The sequence below is a fragment of the Mytilus galloprovincialis genome, chromosome 6 (genome assembly GCF_965363235.1).
Source record: "Mytilus galloprovincialis chromosome 6, xbMytGall1.hap1.1, whole genome shotgun sequence".
In the NCBI taxonomy this organism is placed as follows: domain Eukaryota; kingdom Metazoa; phylum Mollusca; class Bivalvia; order Mytilida; family Mytilidae; genus Mytilus; species Mytilus galloprovincialis.
In genome coordinates, this window is record NC_134843.1 from 7,388,528 (window position 1) to 7,406,022 (window position 17,495).

Here is a 17,495-nt window from a genome sequence, read left to right on the forward strand (position 1 = left end):
CTCTAGCAGAAGACAGTATAAAAATAAGGACATGTGGTATGATTGCCAATGAGACAACTTTAAAACCAAAATTCAAATGATATAGATTTAAGCAATTATGTGTAACTGTATGCCCTTCAACAATGAGCAAAACCAATACTGTATAGTTAGCTATAAAACTGTCAGTTTTGCAAGATTTGAGCAATACCAACTTGTTTCAGTTTTGTGCAGATATACATAGAGCAACAAGTGTCAGTTGAGCAATATTTGTATGTTATCAAACTTTAATTAAGAGGAATAAATATACGCTGACACAGAAAAAACTTAGGGTATACAAGGGCTGTTCTCAAAGCTTGTGCAAAAAGCTTGTCAAGTCAAAACCTTTATATAGATATAGGAACAGTCTGCATAGTTAGCCACCAGTCCGATGCCCCAGACTAGTAAATATTGATTTGGACTAGTGAAAATTTTCTAAATTTTATATAGTCATATAGGGATAAATTTTGATATTTTGTTTCTGGACTGCTAGATGAAAAAGTTTTCTGTGCAGACTGTAGGAAGATCTGGTATGAGTGCCAATGAGACAACTCTCCGTCCAAGTAAAAATTTATAAGAGTAAACCAGTAATGGGGTGTTTGTCATGGGCAATAAATGGGCTTGCTATAATAAAATGCTTATGTTTGTCGACTTTTTTTTAAGTCAAAAATCAAAATAAGGTCATACATAAATCTATCAAGTTCGTACTTGTGTCAATTTCTTTAATCCAGACATGTTTTGAACAGGGCTTCCAAAAAACATTTGAGCCAGCCGGACATTTTATATCTGATCCCGATTTTAATCCCTTAAGACTTAGTCACAAAAGGCAATTATGGTAATCAGATGGCCATTCCAATGATAATGACATTAGATTAAAAAACGATTTTAAACTTCACTTTGATATGAATTTGATGGTTGGATGTAAACTGCTAAATTGGTAGTGCATCATTCAAAGTGTGCACATCAGCGTGCTCATATCTGCCATAGACTCTTTATTTGTGCAAAATGACATGTCAAAAAATTTATTTTCGTTTTTAAAATCACGTTTTTCTAAAACCGGATGTTGACTTGACAATGGTAAAACATGGACCATAAACGGATACGTAAAATCCGTGTACGTTTACAAAGCATGACTGAGTGAAGAAGCTCTTTCCACATTATTTCTTCAACAAAATACTTGAAATGAACGTTTAGATGCAGGTATCAATGATAATTTTAGCATTTTGAAGAAATAAAGGATGCATAATTAAATTTCCCACCTTTGCACATGCGCACACGTGTTCTAGTTCATTCAACGTAGTTCTGACGATTTTTCATTTAAACCTTTTAACATTTTTCATCAAATAGTGTAGATAAACTAATTTCTTATAATTTTAATCTTTTGGACTAACTCAATGAGCTACAAACCGCTGAAAAGTAATTTGTACGATGTCCGGTACTGAACATAGTTTACCTGTCACCTGAACAGGTAGATATCACCTGTCCAACAACTAATTAGCCTTGATTAAAATTAGAAAGTATTGAAGTAGGGATTGTTTTGATAGTAATTAATCATCATGTCACTTTTATGACCGGAAATGTGTGGATGTTAAAGGCAAAAGGTTGGGTCAAAAAGATCGTGAATTATGTTAAAATGACCGAAAACGCCTTGAAAACTAAAATGTTTATGACCGTTTCATGCTTTGCCCAGCCAGACTTTTACCGGACATAATACAAATGTCCGGAATATATGACCGTTTTGGAAGCCCTGGTTTTGAACCAATGTGTTCCACGATTCTTGCGCTTTAGATATCATTCACAGTCCAAATTTCCTGACAAAAGTCTCTGCATAAATAAAAAAAAATCCACGGTTTTCTAATCACAAAAATTTGTGACATCCCGCGATTTGCGTTCTTAGACAGCGTTTTAAGCATAGCCTGAATATTTCATCCCCATCTCGTGATCAATCAAGGGGGCAGCTCCAGTCATGCTTCAGTAATTCCCTATATAATCAACCAAATTTTTTCCACAAAAAGGGTGGGGGCAGCGCCCCAGGGCCCCCTGAATCCGCCCAATGTAATTTATCGATTTTGTTACACCAATATTTTCCGAGTAAATAATTGTCTTATAAGAAAATGCAGACAATTTTCTGTTTCAAAGAAATATGCTACTTGAAATTGGCCACTAGGTTTTAATTGGATATCATAACATATGAATGTCTTACCACATGGTGAACAGTTTCTGGGACAGCGTCTGCTCCCTTCAAATCAATCCAGGTCGGGAAGTACATAAGTCTTTCCTGTTAAAAAACAAGATAAAAAGTTACTGTAGTTTAGCTATGCCAGTTTATAATAATCATTTTTGAATTTTTTGAAATACTAAGGATTTTCTACCTCAGGCATAGATTACCTTAGCTGTATTTGGCAAACTTTTTGGAATTTTGGTTCTCAATGCTCTTCAACTTCGTACCTTATTTGGCCTTTTTAACTTTTTTGGATTCGAGCGTCACTGATGAATCTTTTGAAGATGAAACACACATCTGGCGTATATATAAAATTTAGTCCTGATATCTATGACGAGTTTATTTGTATCATACCCAGATCCTTATAGCACCATCGTACCATATTGCTATCAGAAAAGATTTTATAACAAGAATGCACACGCTGAAATGTCTCGCCTTCTTTGAGGCTCCCACAGGGTACCCCCCTCAGGTCGGAAGGTCGCTTTTAAATTTGTCGAGAGGTCGTTTTTAAGGGAAATGTACAGGTCGCAGGTCGTTTTTCCCAACACAGAGAACGGAAGTCAGTCGGAGGTCATTTTTTCCAAATTTTACAGGTCGCAAGTCGTTTTTAGAAGGCCCTCAGGTCAGAAGTCGCCTCTAAAAAGCCCAGAGGTCGCAGGTCGCTGTTGACCCTGCAGGAGCCTCTTCTTTACTAATCATGGATATTATGTTGATAGTCCTAAATATAAAGCTTTAATACAACTGTCACATAAACTTAACATTAACCAAGATAACTAAACAAAGACCAATAAACCATGAAAATGAGGTCAAGGTCAGATGACAAATTCCCGCTAGACATGTACACCTTACAATCATTCAAAACAACGAATATAGTAGATCTATTGCATAAAGTATGAGAAACACAGACCAAACAAGTGAAACTGCGAGCTACTGCTCACTGATGATACCCCCGCCGCAAGTGGATAATATTAATAGTGTAAAAATATGCAAGTGTTCGGTAAACAGGAAGTTGTCGAGTGATGAATCTGAAAATGCATCACACTGTATAGCTGACTTATAAAAATCCTGAAACCAAATTTCAGAAATCCTTGTATTGTAGTTCCTGAGAAAAATGTGACGAAAATTTTTTACTTGGTTATCATGTGTAAAATCATACAAGTGTTCGGTAAACAGGAAGTTGTCGAGTGATGAATCTGAAAACGCATCACACGGTATAGCTGACTTATATAAATCCTGAAACCAAATTTCAGAAATCCTTGTATTGTAGTTCCTGAGAAAAATGTGACGAAAATTTTCAACTTGGCTATCATGTGTAAAATCATACAAGTGTTCGGTAAACAGGAAGTTGTCGAGTGATGAATCTGAAAACGCATCACACGGTATAGCTGACTTATATAAATCCTGAAACCAAATTTCAGAAATCCTTGTATTGTAGTTCCTGAGAAAAATGTGACGAAAATTTTCAACTTGGCTATCATGTGTAAAATCATACAAGTGTTCGGTAAACAGGAAGTTGTCGAGTGATGAATCTGAAAACGCATCACACGGTATAGCTGACTTATATAAATCCTGAAACCAAATTTCAGAAATCCTTGTATTGTAGTTCCTGAGAAAAATGTGACGAAAATTTTCAACTTGGCTATCATGTGTAAAATCATACAAGTGTTCGGTAAACAGGAAGTTGTCGAGTGATGAATCTGAAAACGCATCACACGGTATAGCTGACTTATATAAATCCTGAAACCAAATTTCAGAAATCCTTGTATTGTAGTTCCTGAGAAAAATGTGAAGAAAATTTTCAACTTGGCTATCATGTGTAAAATCAGACAAGTGTTCGGTAAACAGGAAGTTGTCAAGTGATGAATCTGAAAACGCATCACACGGTATGGCTGACATATATAAATGTTGATACCAAATTACAGAAAGGGTGGATGTGTAGTTCCTGAGAAAAATGTGACGAAAGTTTCATGGGACGGACTGACTGACGGACTGATGGACGGACGGACTGACGGACGGACTGACAGACAGAGGTAAAACAGTATACCCCCCCTTTTTTAAAGCGGGGGTATAAACACAAAAATTTAACTATAACCACTGAACCATGAAAATGAGGTCAAGGTCATAAGACACCAGCCAGTTGGACATGTACAACTTACAGTCCTTCCATACACCGAACTTACTAAACCTATTGTTTATGGTATCTGAGATATGGACTTGACCACCAAAACTTAAAGTCATAAGAAACCTCAAATTAAAAAAAATATGAATCTGTTTTTTTATATCTAAATGGATAGTTTTCATTTTACAACTTATGTACATATACTTTTTTCTGAGGAAAATTCTTTAATTTGTCCACATTTAGAAGAAGTTTACTTATTTTTAATTGCTTGCTTCCAGGAAGCAATTCGCCGACATATTTTCCGTATGCATAGTGACCTGAGCGTGACCCTCCTCGTAAAAAATTCGGTGATCGCAATACGCATGGATCTGTCATTAAAACAAGTGAAACTGCGAGCTACTGCTCACTGATGATACCCCCGCCGCAGGTGGATAATATTAATAGTGTAAAAATATGCAAGTGTTCGGTAAACAGGAAGTTGTCGAGTGATGAATCTGAAAACGCATCACACGGTATAGCTGACTTATAAAAATCCTGAAACCAAATTTCAGAAATCCTTGTATTGTAGTTTCTGAGAAAAATGTGACGAAAATTTTTAACTTGGTTATCATGTGTAAAATCATACAAGTGTTCGGTAAACAGGAAGTTGTCGAGTGATGAATCTGAAAATGCATCACACGGTATAGCTGACTTATAAAAATCCTGAAACCAAATTTCAGAAATCCTTGTATTGTAGTTCCTGAGAAAAATGTGACGAAAATTTTTAACTTGGCTATCATGTGTAAAATCATACAAGTGTTCGGTAAACAGGAAGTTGTCGAGTGATGAATCTGAAAACGCATCACACGGTATAGCTGACTTATATAAATCCTGAAACCAAATTTCAGAAATCCTTGTATTGTAGTTCCTGAGAAAAATGTGACGAAAATTTTCAACTTGGTTATCATGTGTAAAATCATACAAGTGTTCGGTAAACAGGAAGTTGTCGAGTGATGAATCTGAATACGCATCACACGGTATAGCTGGCTTATATAAATCCTGAAACCAAATTTCAGAAATCCTTGTATTGTAGTTCCTGAGAAAAATGTGACGAAAATTTTCAACTTGGCTATCATGTGTAAAATCAGACAAGTGTTCGGTAAACAGGAAGTTGTCAAGTGATGAATCTGAAAACGCATCACACGGTATGGCTGACATATATAAATGTTGATACCAAATTACAGAAAGGGTGGATGTGTAGTTCCTGAGAAAAATGTGACAAAAGTTTCATGGGACGGACTGACTGACGGACGGACGGACGGACGGACTGATGGACGGACTGATGGACGGACAGACAGAGGTAAAACAGTATACCCCCCCTTTTTTAAAGCGGGGGTATAATAAACAATTAACTGATTATACATGTTAAACACATGCTGAATACCAATGCTCTTTGATATTTGTTTACTATAAAGTGTCAATCGGTAAACTTCGGCTTCAAAACACGGCATTTAATGAGTAGCCATATTTGTTAACTCGTAACAGACAGAGAGAGAAAAAAATTATGATTATACGATATATTTGCGTTAAAAATGATAAAATCGTGCACAGAGGACTAAGTTTATGGTATATACATGCATTGGTTCAAGAATTGGATAAACATTATTTTTCACCAGTCACTCGTTTCATATGACTTTAACCTTGATCCAAATGAGATGGAGGTCAAGTGAAAACTGTATGACGGGCATGAGGACCTTGCAAGGTATGCACATACCAAATATAGTTATCCTTTTACTTATAATAAGAGAGAATTCAACATTACAAAAATTTTAACTTTTTTTTCAAGTGGTCACTAAACCATGAAAATGAGGTCAAGGACATTGGACATGTGGCTGACGTAAACTTTGTAACATGAGGCATCTATATACAAAGTATGAAGCATCCAGGTCTTCCACCTTCTAAAATAGAAAGCTGTTAAGAAGTTAGCTAACGCTGCTGCCGCCGCCGGATAACTATCCCTATGTCAAGCTTTTTGCAACATAAGTTGCAAGCTGGACAATAAAATGTATTGTTAAAGTTTTGCTATAATTTTAGGGTCTCAGATGTAACGTGGATTCTAATTTATTCGTTGAAATCCAATTTTTGTGAACCAGAGAAAGACGAGGACTTCATTATTGACAATTACAACAGAAGAGACGAAATCACAAGAAAGAAATATATTAGATGCATTGCCTATAAATATTCAGCAAGAACAGATCTATGATTTCAATGCACTCCATTTTTATAGATTTTAATGTTGTAAACAGATTTTTAATTTCTCATTTTATAGGTATAAACAGAGTGCTTTTATCTTTGGTTTTTACTTCTTGATTTTAAAGTATGTGAACATAGTGCTTTTAAATTGACTTCCACCTACCTGTGGTGAGCAGAGAATAACAGTTGTATACATGTTATGATGTACAATTCATAACATTTGTAACTGCCTAAAGGAAGAGCTCATGCTTAACCCCACCACATTATGTATGTATGTGCCTGTCCCAAGTCAGGAGCCTGTAATTCAGTGGTTGTTGTTTGTTTATGTGTTACCTTTTTGTTTTTCGTACTTTTTTTGTACATAAATAAGGCTGTTAGTTTTATCGTTTGAATTGTTTTCCTTTTTCATTTCAGGGCCTTTTATAGCTGACTATGCAGTATGGGCTTTGATCATTGCTGAAGGCCGTACAGTGACCTATAGTTATTAATTTGTGTGTTATTTTGGTCTCTTGTGGAGAGTTGTCTCATTTGCTATCATACCACATCTTCTTTTTTATATATAATGATAAACGAAAAATAACATTCAACTGTTATTGACCTGTAATTTACCTGGAAAAAAAACGGCGCAAAGGGAAAAAAAATCGATGTAAATGAATTGCAGATCAGCTCAAATGCAAAACGCCGAGAAAAACAATACATTATTATTTTCAAATATGATAAACTCACAGCCATTTTTTTCACATCAAATGAATGAAGTGTTGCAGAACAAACAACCATCTGTAATCTTTTCCCGTCATTTGTGACCTTGGGAATCTGTCCATGTAATCTGTTAATTAGGTCACCATAACCAGAAGACAACAATCCATCCTGATATAATAAAACAACAGTAGTTATTGATGCTGTCATTAATCCTTATTTTGGCATTTCAAACATACGTATATGGCATATAAACAGTCTATTGTTGAAGGTTGAACTCTGTAGAGTCTTGTTGTTTTGTCATTTGGTTACTGTCTCATTGACAAATACTCTACACATAAAAACACAAGTGTTTGTTTGAAAGAGAGAATGAGAACTAAATGAGTTCACAACAATGTCCTTTAAATAGGTAACGAATAAGACATTTGTCACACCACTAGACATTTTTTTACTAATGTACACCTTGCCTTTTTGGGGATTTTACATGTATATGAAGAAAAAACAGAATCATCTTTAATTTTTTTTTCATTTTTAGCCATGGGGATGTCAGTTTATTTTTTATCTATATTTTGACCGTCCCTCTGGTATTTTTCGCCCCTTTTTTGCAATCATATCTCATCTCCTTGTTTTTCATAGAGACACAGACAGAAAAATCTGTTCCTTTTCGATCCCAAAATTGTAATAATCAATCTCTTATTTGTTTCCATTCTTCAAAAGTTGCAATAACAAATGTATGCAATAATTCTGAATTAACAATGTTCAAATAAGGAAATAATTTTATAAAACCAAATCAATTTTTCAGGGATTAGGTGATCTTTGGATAACTTCCATAAACCTTAATACTTCAGAGGTTATAAAGGCAGCAATGTACTGATTTTAATACACATAATTTTCCTAAATCAACTACATATTTCATTTCCTCTTTTTTATCTTATTTCTTGATTCATGTTTTATAGTAGTGATGTTACAAAGAAAAAGTTCTATTAACCTTTTCAATGATTTCTAAACAACATCTCATATTGAATTTAGTGTTAATAAACTTTGCTAGCTACAACGTGTCTGGACTTCATAATCAAGCCTTAATTACACCATGTTTGTCAACAAGTCTAATTAAAATAGGTCTCAAAAATACATTTAATAATAATGGAACAACACAATAAATTTACTTTAAAACTGAATTTGTTGTTTACAGAATGGCAAAATAATTGGATGGCATTTCAGCAACGACAATTTCTTATCACAGAAAACGATTACAAGTAAATGGTTGTATTTTTATGATTTTTTCATCAAATTAAATTAAATGGGTCAAAAAAATTTTTGGGAGTTAATTAACTCTGCGAACATAATTTTTGTCAAATATGCAAAATAGTTGTTTATATCAGTGCTTTTTTATGTCTTTTTTATATAGATTTAACCGTTGGTTTTCCCTTTTTGAATGGTTATACATATGTCAGTTTTTGGGGCTCTTTAAAGCTTCCTTTTCGTTGTGAGCCAAAGCTCTGTGTTGAAATTAAGACCTATCATGGTTTACTTTGACTAGTCTCATTGGCACCCATACCACATCTTCTTATATCTATTAAAATTGATTGTGAGAAGGGATATTGACAATTCAACCATAAAACAGCAATATGCATTTAAGGAAAACAATATTCTTTCTGTTTACATATTATTTCTATGTTAAGCAAGCAAACTGTGAATTAGTGTCAAAGCCATAATTTCACACTATAATTAGTATTTGTACTAGGTTTAAAGTTGTTGTAACTGTCATGTTTTAAAACAGTTTCTTACTAAGCAAAACTAATGTCCATCATCTTTTTAAAAGGTCAACTTTTCCCTGGTTGTTAACTATCAGTTACTGTCAGAAATTTGTGCTTGCATCTATCATTGCAAATATTTGACTTGGACAAAAATGGGATTTCGATTAACTATTGCAATAAATAATGCAAAAAAGTATTGTTTTTGAAATTCAAAATGTACGTTCTTTTAGCAACACTTATCCTATTATAAATTTCACAAAAATTAAAACATAGCAAATATATCTGAATTGACAGTAATCAGTTTCTGCAATAGGAACTATCACCATGTCTTCTTTCTTTATATCAGTTATAGCATACACAATCATTGGAGTTTTCATAGACCTCAACAGACAACATTTGTGGTTTAATGAAGCTATTACAGGACGTTGACTTACTGCTTCATCAAGGACAAAGAATCTAACTTGATGTAATGTCAGTTTGCCTGTAGATATCAAATCTTCTAAACGTCCTGGGGTACCCACTACAATATCTACCTACAAATATACAAAAATATAAATATGAAAGAAATAATAAATTACTACCGGTAGTAAATCTAAGCATAAACAAACACCTGCAACCTATTAAATGAAGCAAACATACATTGTAGGTCAGTGTGACCTAATTCTGACTAATTTACTGTGGCATATCTCAGTACATTGAATCCATCATTTTATAGTTTCATAGGCCAAAAAATATATTTAAACTATGTAGAAAATGTATAAAATATGTAAAAATGTATAACATAGAACTTATTACTTTCAAGTATGATTTTTGTTTTCAAAATAGAAATAAATTTGATTGATTCCATTATTTTAATTTAGCTTTAAGATCTGTAACATAACTCAGATAATTGACCACCTAAAAAAAATGAAAAGCCAATTTATTATTTTGGTTTACTGTGACCCACGAAAACCAGGAAAATTGGAATACCACGAATAAAAATGAATCCACAGTATAATAAATTAGATTTTTATTGTTTTTCCCTCAAGTCCAAATAATCCCTAGCCTTTAAATTTAATGGTTCCTTTTAATCCTATCAAATTCCAATGTAATTCCATCAAAATCTTCTCAGGAAATAAAACATTACCACAAGGTCAAACTAATAAAGCTTTATCCAACAAAAGCCTATTTGTTTTCAAGACTATTCCGGAATAAAACCAGGACTTCTATTTTTATACCATTGTATAATTTTTACAATTCCATGACCATATGGATCAAAACAATTTTTTAATTAGAAAATTTCACTGTTTTTGAATAACACCTAACAATTTGTGATTTTTCTTGATATATAAGTCTAGAGATGAGGGGGTTCATACCGAATGATATATAAGTCTAGAGATGAGGGGGTTCATCCCAAGTCTAGAGACGAGGGGGTTCATCCAAAGTCTAGAGACGAGGGGGTTCATCCCAAGTCTAGAGATGAGGGGGTTCATCCCAATAATATATGAGTCTAGATATGAGGGGGTTCATCCCAATGGGGCAGCATTACAACACTCATAAGAAATCAACATTGATTGACTGATTGGTTATTGCTTAATGTCACATCAGTGAGAAAGGACAAGACCATTCCAAATACATTGAACAATGCCTATCTAAAACATCTAGTCATTCAATCAAATCAATCTGTTTCTCAAGAAATTTCAAATTAAAAGAAAATATTTCAATAATACATGGGTTTAAAGTGATCATTTGCCAAAAAAAATAAAAAAAAAAAAAAAAAGTTTTTAGCGATCATGGCGAATGTTCAGTATAGTACTATAAAATTAGCACATGAAAAAAGATGATTTTTCCTTTCACAAGGAATTAAAATCTCTAAATTAACAATAAATATGTACATGTATAGATAAAAAGATTTTTTCTCTCACATGGAGTTTGGAGAATCTAATTTAAAAATAAACAACTATATACATATATATATATATATTTTGTAATTATTTCATTTCCATTCGGTAAATCTATTTTATCTTTAACGAGACAAAGTATTATAAGTGGTATTGAAATGTAATTTGGTTAAGTATAGTTTGAGCGACTTGTCTCCTCCTAATTTGACTCCATTAACCAACTTCTGTTTATTAAGCACTTTACTGACATGCAATTACAATAAAGAATTTTTTTTGGAAATCTATTCTTCAGTAGGATTTTCAACTTTGTAACGATACCAAAGAAAGGTACTTTAAAACAACTTTGCCTTTACAATATGATGGAATATCTTCAGTGGGTGTGCTTGATTTTTGTCAATTGATGGAAGAGTCTGCAGATTAGTTAAGCTTTTTTTTTAATTCTTGAAGAATACTAACTCAGTATTTTCGAAAACAGCAGGCATAACCTGCAATTTTTTTTTTACTTTGCAAAAATAAAGATTTTTCTATGCTTTTTCCAAAAATATAATAAGATGTATTGGTCACCATTTTACAAGCTATGGGTCTTATGAAATTGCCCAAAGGAGTAGGTCTGGTAAGACCCCTTCTTGGCCTCAAAATATTGTAGTTTTACAAAATTGTTAAAATGTAAACTTTAAGTTATTTATTGGAAAGTAGACTGCTTCTGCTACATAAATATGGGCTGTTTTTCATAGCACAATGCACATTAATTGGGTACAAGCATCATTAAGTCATGCTAAATTACTAAAATCTTTCTATTTTTTGCATTTTAGTTAGATTCTAGACGGATTACATCTTAAATGAAAGTGGCCGCATTTGTGTTCATTCTTGATATTGAAATGTAAGTTGTATTTGATGATAATAAATAACATATATAAAGATTGAGGATGAACACGGATGTGGCCACTTTTAATTTTGACCAAAAAACATCTGAAAAGTGACATTTTTGGCATATTTGATAGATTTTTTCATAGTTGAGCTTGAATCGGAGCTTGTTAAATGACTATATCAGTTAAAATCTTTCACATAAACTTATTGAATCAACTGAAATAGACACTTTAGTGTTTAAAAAGTATTTAAATCTTTCGTCAGATGAACCTAAAATTTGGGGCCAGAATCAGCCCTTACCAGACCTAGTCCTTTGCTTAGATTGTTCAGATTAATTTTTTTACTAAAAGGGTGATCTCCACTTCAGGTGAGAGGTACGTAAATGAATGCCTCTACCGGAAAACGTGGGAAAATCGACGTTTGATGCTATGGGAGTTATCTCCCATACACCAGAAAAAATATTTTCAAGACGTTGGAATATATTCTGCTTCGTCGGAATAATGGTCAATTTGGTGGAAGACTATTAGATGCATCTCATCAAAATGTTACAAAAAAATTGAAGTATGTTAAATGAAATATCTTGTAACAGTTGAACAGTGCTTCCCTGGATCTTCCCTTCCATGAAAATGAAAGTAACTTGGCATGTCGTGATGGTCGGAGAGTGATTGCTAGTTTGTGATTTTACTAGCTGACCAACTTATAATGCTTGCAAGAACTTCTACAAAATGTACTACAAAACTGTTTCAAGTACAAAGATTGGGTCTCGGAAGTATTTTGTTTATACCTTGGGGTAACTGTCCATACATTAACTGACTATACGCTGGTGATCGGCACAGATTTAACTAGTCCAAATAATTATGACGTCTTGGAAGGCTATTTTATTTTTTTTCATGTCAATGTTAGCTGTCAAAGAAAAAAATATAATAGCCTTTCAAGATATCATAATTATTTGAACTAAGACTTAACTTGAAAATCAGGAATGATGATATGTAACGTGATTTCAAACAAAATATAGGTATTGACAAGAATATAAACACGTGCTGTACATGTATGCATTATACACTCCCACAATAACAAAGATAAATAAATAAATTTATTTCTCAAAACAACTGTGAAAACGACTAGGATGTATTCAATCCTCGACAAAGAAAGAGGTTAATACTGATATTCTTGATTTGATATTCCTGTTATATAACCATTTTCTCATTTAAATATAAACATATGGATGTTCATGAATACAAACAACAAGAGTGCACACGCTGAAATGTCTCGCCTTCTATACTAATCATTGATATTATGTTGATAGTCCTAAGTATAAAGCTAAGCTTTAATACAACTGTCACATAAACTTAACATTAACCAAGATAACTAAACAAAGACCAATTAACCTTGAAAATGAGGTCAAGGTCAGATGAACCATGCCAGGCAGACATGTACAGCTAACAATGCTCCTATACAACCATAACTAGTTGACCTATTACTTATAGTTTAAGAAAAATACACCAAAACACAAAAACTTAACACTGTGCAATGAACCGTGAAAATGAGGTCACGGTCAAATAAAACCTGCGCGACTGACATAAAGATCATAGAATATTTCCATACACCAAATATAGATGACCTATGGCATATAGTATTAGATAAAAAGACCAAAACTCAAAAACTTAACTTTGACCACTGAACCATGAAAATGAGGTCAAGGTCTCATGACATCTGCCCGCTAGACAGGTACACCTTACAATCATTCCATACAACAAATATAGTAGACCTATTGCATATAGTGTGAGAAAAACAGACCAAAACACAAAAATTTAACTATAACCACTGAACCATGAAAATGAGGTCAAAGTCAAATGACACCTGCCAGTTGGACATGTACACCTTACAGTCCTTCCATACACCAAATATACTAGCCCTATTGCTTATAGTATTTGAGATATGGACTTGACCACCAAAACTTAACCTTGTTCACTGATCCATGAAATGAGGTCGAGGTCAAGTGAAAACTGTCTGACAGACATGAAGACCTTGCAAGGTACGCACATATCAAGTATAGTTATCCTATTACTTATAATAAGAGAGAATTCAACAATACAAAAAATCTTAACTTTTTTTTCAAGTGATCATTGAACCATGAAAATGAGGTCAAGGACATTGGACATGTGACTGACGGAAACTTTGTAACATGAGGCATCTATATACAAAGTATGAAGCATCCAGGTCTTCCACCTTCTAAAATATAAAGCTTTTAAGAAGTTAGCTAACGCCGCCGCCGCCGCCGGATCACTATCCCTATGTCGAGCTTTCTGCAACAAAAGTTGCAGGCTCGACAAAAACCTTTCTGATCCAGTGCTTTCTTTCACGTCCGCGATATGGTCTATAAATAGAATTTGAAAATGAAAGTGCTGGTACTATTTAAAAACAAATAATTTATAGTAAAACAATATTGAAGCAACAGCGTTCAGAGGCGGATTTGGGGGGGGGGGGGGGGGGGGGGGGGGGCAGGCCCCCTTTTTGGGAAAAAATTTGGTTGCTTATATAGGGTATCACTGAAGCGTGACTGGAGCGAGCCCCTCTTAGGTCAGTCAGTGGGCCCACTCATAAAACTTTCTGGATCCGCCACTGGAGTTTAATTGCTGCCTGTGTGACATGAAATTTGTGAAATATAATGTCGGAAATTACTTCAGCAAGAGAAAAGAACAATAAACTTGAATGAGAATCGAAATGGGGGAGGGGCCTTATGCACGGACAAACGGGAAGTCAAACTGTCTTTAAAAAGGAACAAAAAAAAAATTTTACACGTTGCTTTTCTGTCAAATTGAATTGAATGGAACATTATGAATTACTAGCTTCCAGCACGAAAATTTGGCAAGGGAAGAATAGAGATCCGCTAAATGAAAATTACTCTCAAATTACCGCCACTTCAAAAATAAAATAATTACCAAAGTACATTATACTGAAGATTTAGAAATTTCTACGTGCATCAATCAATTCAGTTAAAAATGCGCAAAAGTTTCGAACTACAGTTATTTTGATTTCAGTTGATACTGTTTGTATACATGTGCAAATGCTGCTATAAAAATTTAGAATTAGAGTTCAAAATCACATGCAGCTTTTCTATTCAGTACATTTGTTATGTTGATCATTACAGCTAGCAAAATCTAGACTGGATGCATTTATCAGAACGTCATATAATGTGTGTTCAAAGTCTGTGTTGAACAATATATAAATAACACAGGGCTGAGTGGGGATAGAGCAGATTAGTACCCCGAGAAAATATTGTCAAAGAGGGATAAAGATACCAAAGGGACGGTCAAATTCATAAATCGAAAATAAACTGAAAACACCAGGGATAATATGCATCAAACTTTAAAATATTATTTTTATTTGGCTTTTGCCTATAATTGATATTTATCCCACATCTTCTATCGTGTCAGATTAAACACACCATTTAAGTTTGCAAATGACCAGTCCTATGTGTTCATATTTCTGTTGCGTTCTCGTGCCATTGAAACATAATTTTATATATTTTATATGCGTGACCTTCTGAAACGTTCGGGGGAATAAAAGTTTACTGTTGTATTTTATTATGCATCCACCGTACTGGAGGGGGCATTGAGTTTTACACTTGTCCTTCTGTCCATCCATCTGTCCGTCCCAAAAATTGGTTTCCATTCTCTAACTTTAGTTTCCCTCAAACAAATGTTAGGAAACTTATACACAATGCTGATTACCACAAAAATAAACACAGATGTTTTATACAAAAACCTAAATATCACTAAAATAAAATTTTGAATCAAAACCAAAAAGTATACAGATCTTAAGATTAATATAACAAAGAAGTGTGTAAAGTTTTAAGCAATATTCATAAATTGTTTTTGAGATACGGCACAACATGTAAAAAAACCCTCCCTCTTTTTTACAAAATACTCAATAACTCAGAAATGAAATTTTGAATCATCACCAAAAAGTATACAGATCTTTAAATTAATATAACAAAGACATGTGTAAAGTTTTAAGCAATAATCATAAATCGTTTTTGAGATATGGCGCGACATGTAAAAAAACCCTCCCCCTTTTTTACAAAATACTCAATAACTCAAAAATGAAACTTTGAATCATAACCAAAAAGTATACAGATATTAAGATTAATACAACTAAGAAGTGTTTAAAGTTTAAAGCCATAATCAAGAATTGTTTTTGAGATACGATGCGACATGTGAAAAACTAGAGGCTCTCAAGAGCCTGTGTCGCTCACCTGTTACTGTATTTACTGATGTCAGCCATCTTGGTTGGTATGAGGGGTCATTAGACACTTTTTTAAAATAGATACCCTAGTAATGATTGTGGCCAAGTTTGGTTAAATTTGGCCCATAGTTTTAGAAAAGAAGATTTTTGTACAAGTTACAAAATAACAAAAAGTTGTTCAATATTGACTATAAAGGACAATAACTCCATAAGGGGTTCTCTTGACAATTTTGGTCATGTTGACTTATTTGTAGATCTTACTTTGCTGAACATTATTGCTGTTTACAGTTTATCTCTATCTATAATAGTATTCAAGATGATAACCAAAAACTGCAAAATTTCCTTAAAATTACCAATTTTAGGGAAGCAACCGTAGGATTCATCTGAAAATTTGTAAGGGGATAGATCTTATTCTGATGGACATTTAAATCTTGAAAGATTTGCCCTAAATGTCTTAGTTTTAAAGATATAAAGCAAAAACTCGTTTTACCACTATGTTCTAATTTTAGCCATGTCGGCCATTTTGTTTGGTAGGTGGGGTCACCGGACACTTTTTTTAAACTGTATACCACAATTATGATTGTGGCCAAGTTAGTTTAAATTTGGCCCAGTAGTTTCAGAGAAGAAAATTTTTGAACAAGTTACAAAAAATGATGAAAAAGTTGTTAAAATTGACTATAAAGGACAATAACTCCTTAAGGGGTTGACTGACAATTTTGGTGATGTTGACTTATTTGTAGGTCTTATTTTGCTGAACATTATTGCTGTTTACAGTTTATCTCTATTTATAATAGTATTCAAGATAATAACCAAAAACTGCAAAATTTCTTTAAAATTACCAATTTAGGGGCAACAACCCAACAACAGGTTGTAGGAATCGTCTGAAAATTTCAGGGCAGATAGATCTTGACCTGATCAACAATTTTACCTCAGTCAGATTTGTTCTAAATGCTTTGGTTTTAAAGATATAAGCCAAAATATACATTTTACCCCTGCATTCTATTTCTAGCCATGGCGGCCATCTTGGTTTGATGGCCAGGTCATCGGACATATTTTTTAAACTAGATACCCCAAGGATGATTGTTGCCAAGTTTCGTTAAATTTGGCCCAGTAGTTTCAGAGGAGAAGATTTTTGTAAAAGTTTACAGACGACGGACGCCAAGTGATGAGAAAAGCTCACTTGATCTTTCAGGTCAGGTGAGCTGAAAACACCCCCCTGGTTTAGTTACAAAGTGCCGTAACTCAAAAAGCATTAATCTTTTTTTCACCAAAAAGTATACAGATCATTTGACCATCATAAGAAACAACTATATTAAGTTTCATGAAATTTGGATAAGTCGTTCTCAAGTTACGGTGCAACATGTTTACGCCGGACAGACGGACGGACACCGGACAATTGTATACCATAATATGTCCCGTCAAAATTTTGACGGGCGTATAAAAAGGGAGTTTGGTAACCC

The 17,495-nt window shown here is 33.7% G+C and overlaps 1 protein-coding gene across 1 annotated transcript in view; it reads right to left on the reverse strand.

Moving 5' to 3' along the window:
- Positions 1 to 17,495, reverse strand: part of LOC143078825 (ATP-dependent RNA helicase DDX1-like) — a 231,487-nt gene that overhangs the window by 184,169 nt on the left and 29,823 nt on the right. The window contains exons 17-19 of the mRNA XM_076253811.1: positions 9,475 to 9,573; positions 7,314 to 7,454; positions 2,219 to 2,293 (exon numbers count right to left, since the gene is read on the reverse strand). Coding sequence (XP_076109926.1) covers positions 2,219 to 2,293; positions 7,314 to 7,454; positions 9,475 to 9,573 — 315 coding nt within the window. The remainder of the gene's footprint in view (positions 1 to 2,218; positions 2,294 to 7,313; positions 7,455 to 9,474; positions 9,574 to 17,495) is intronic.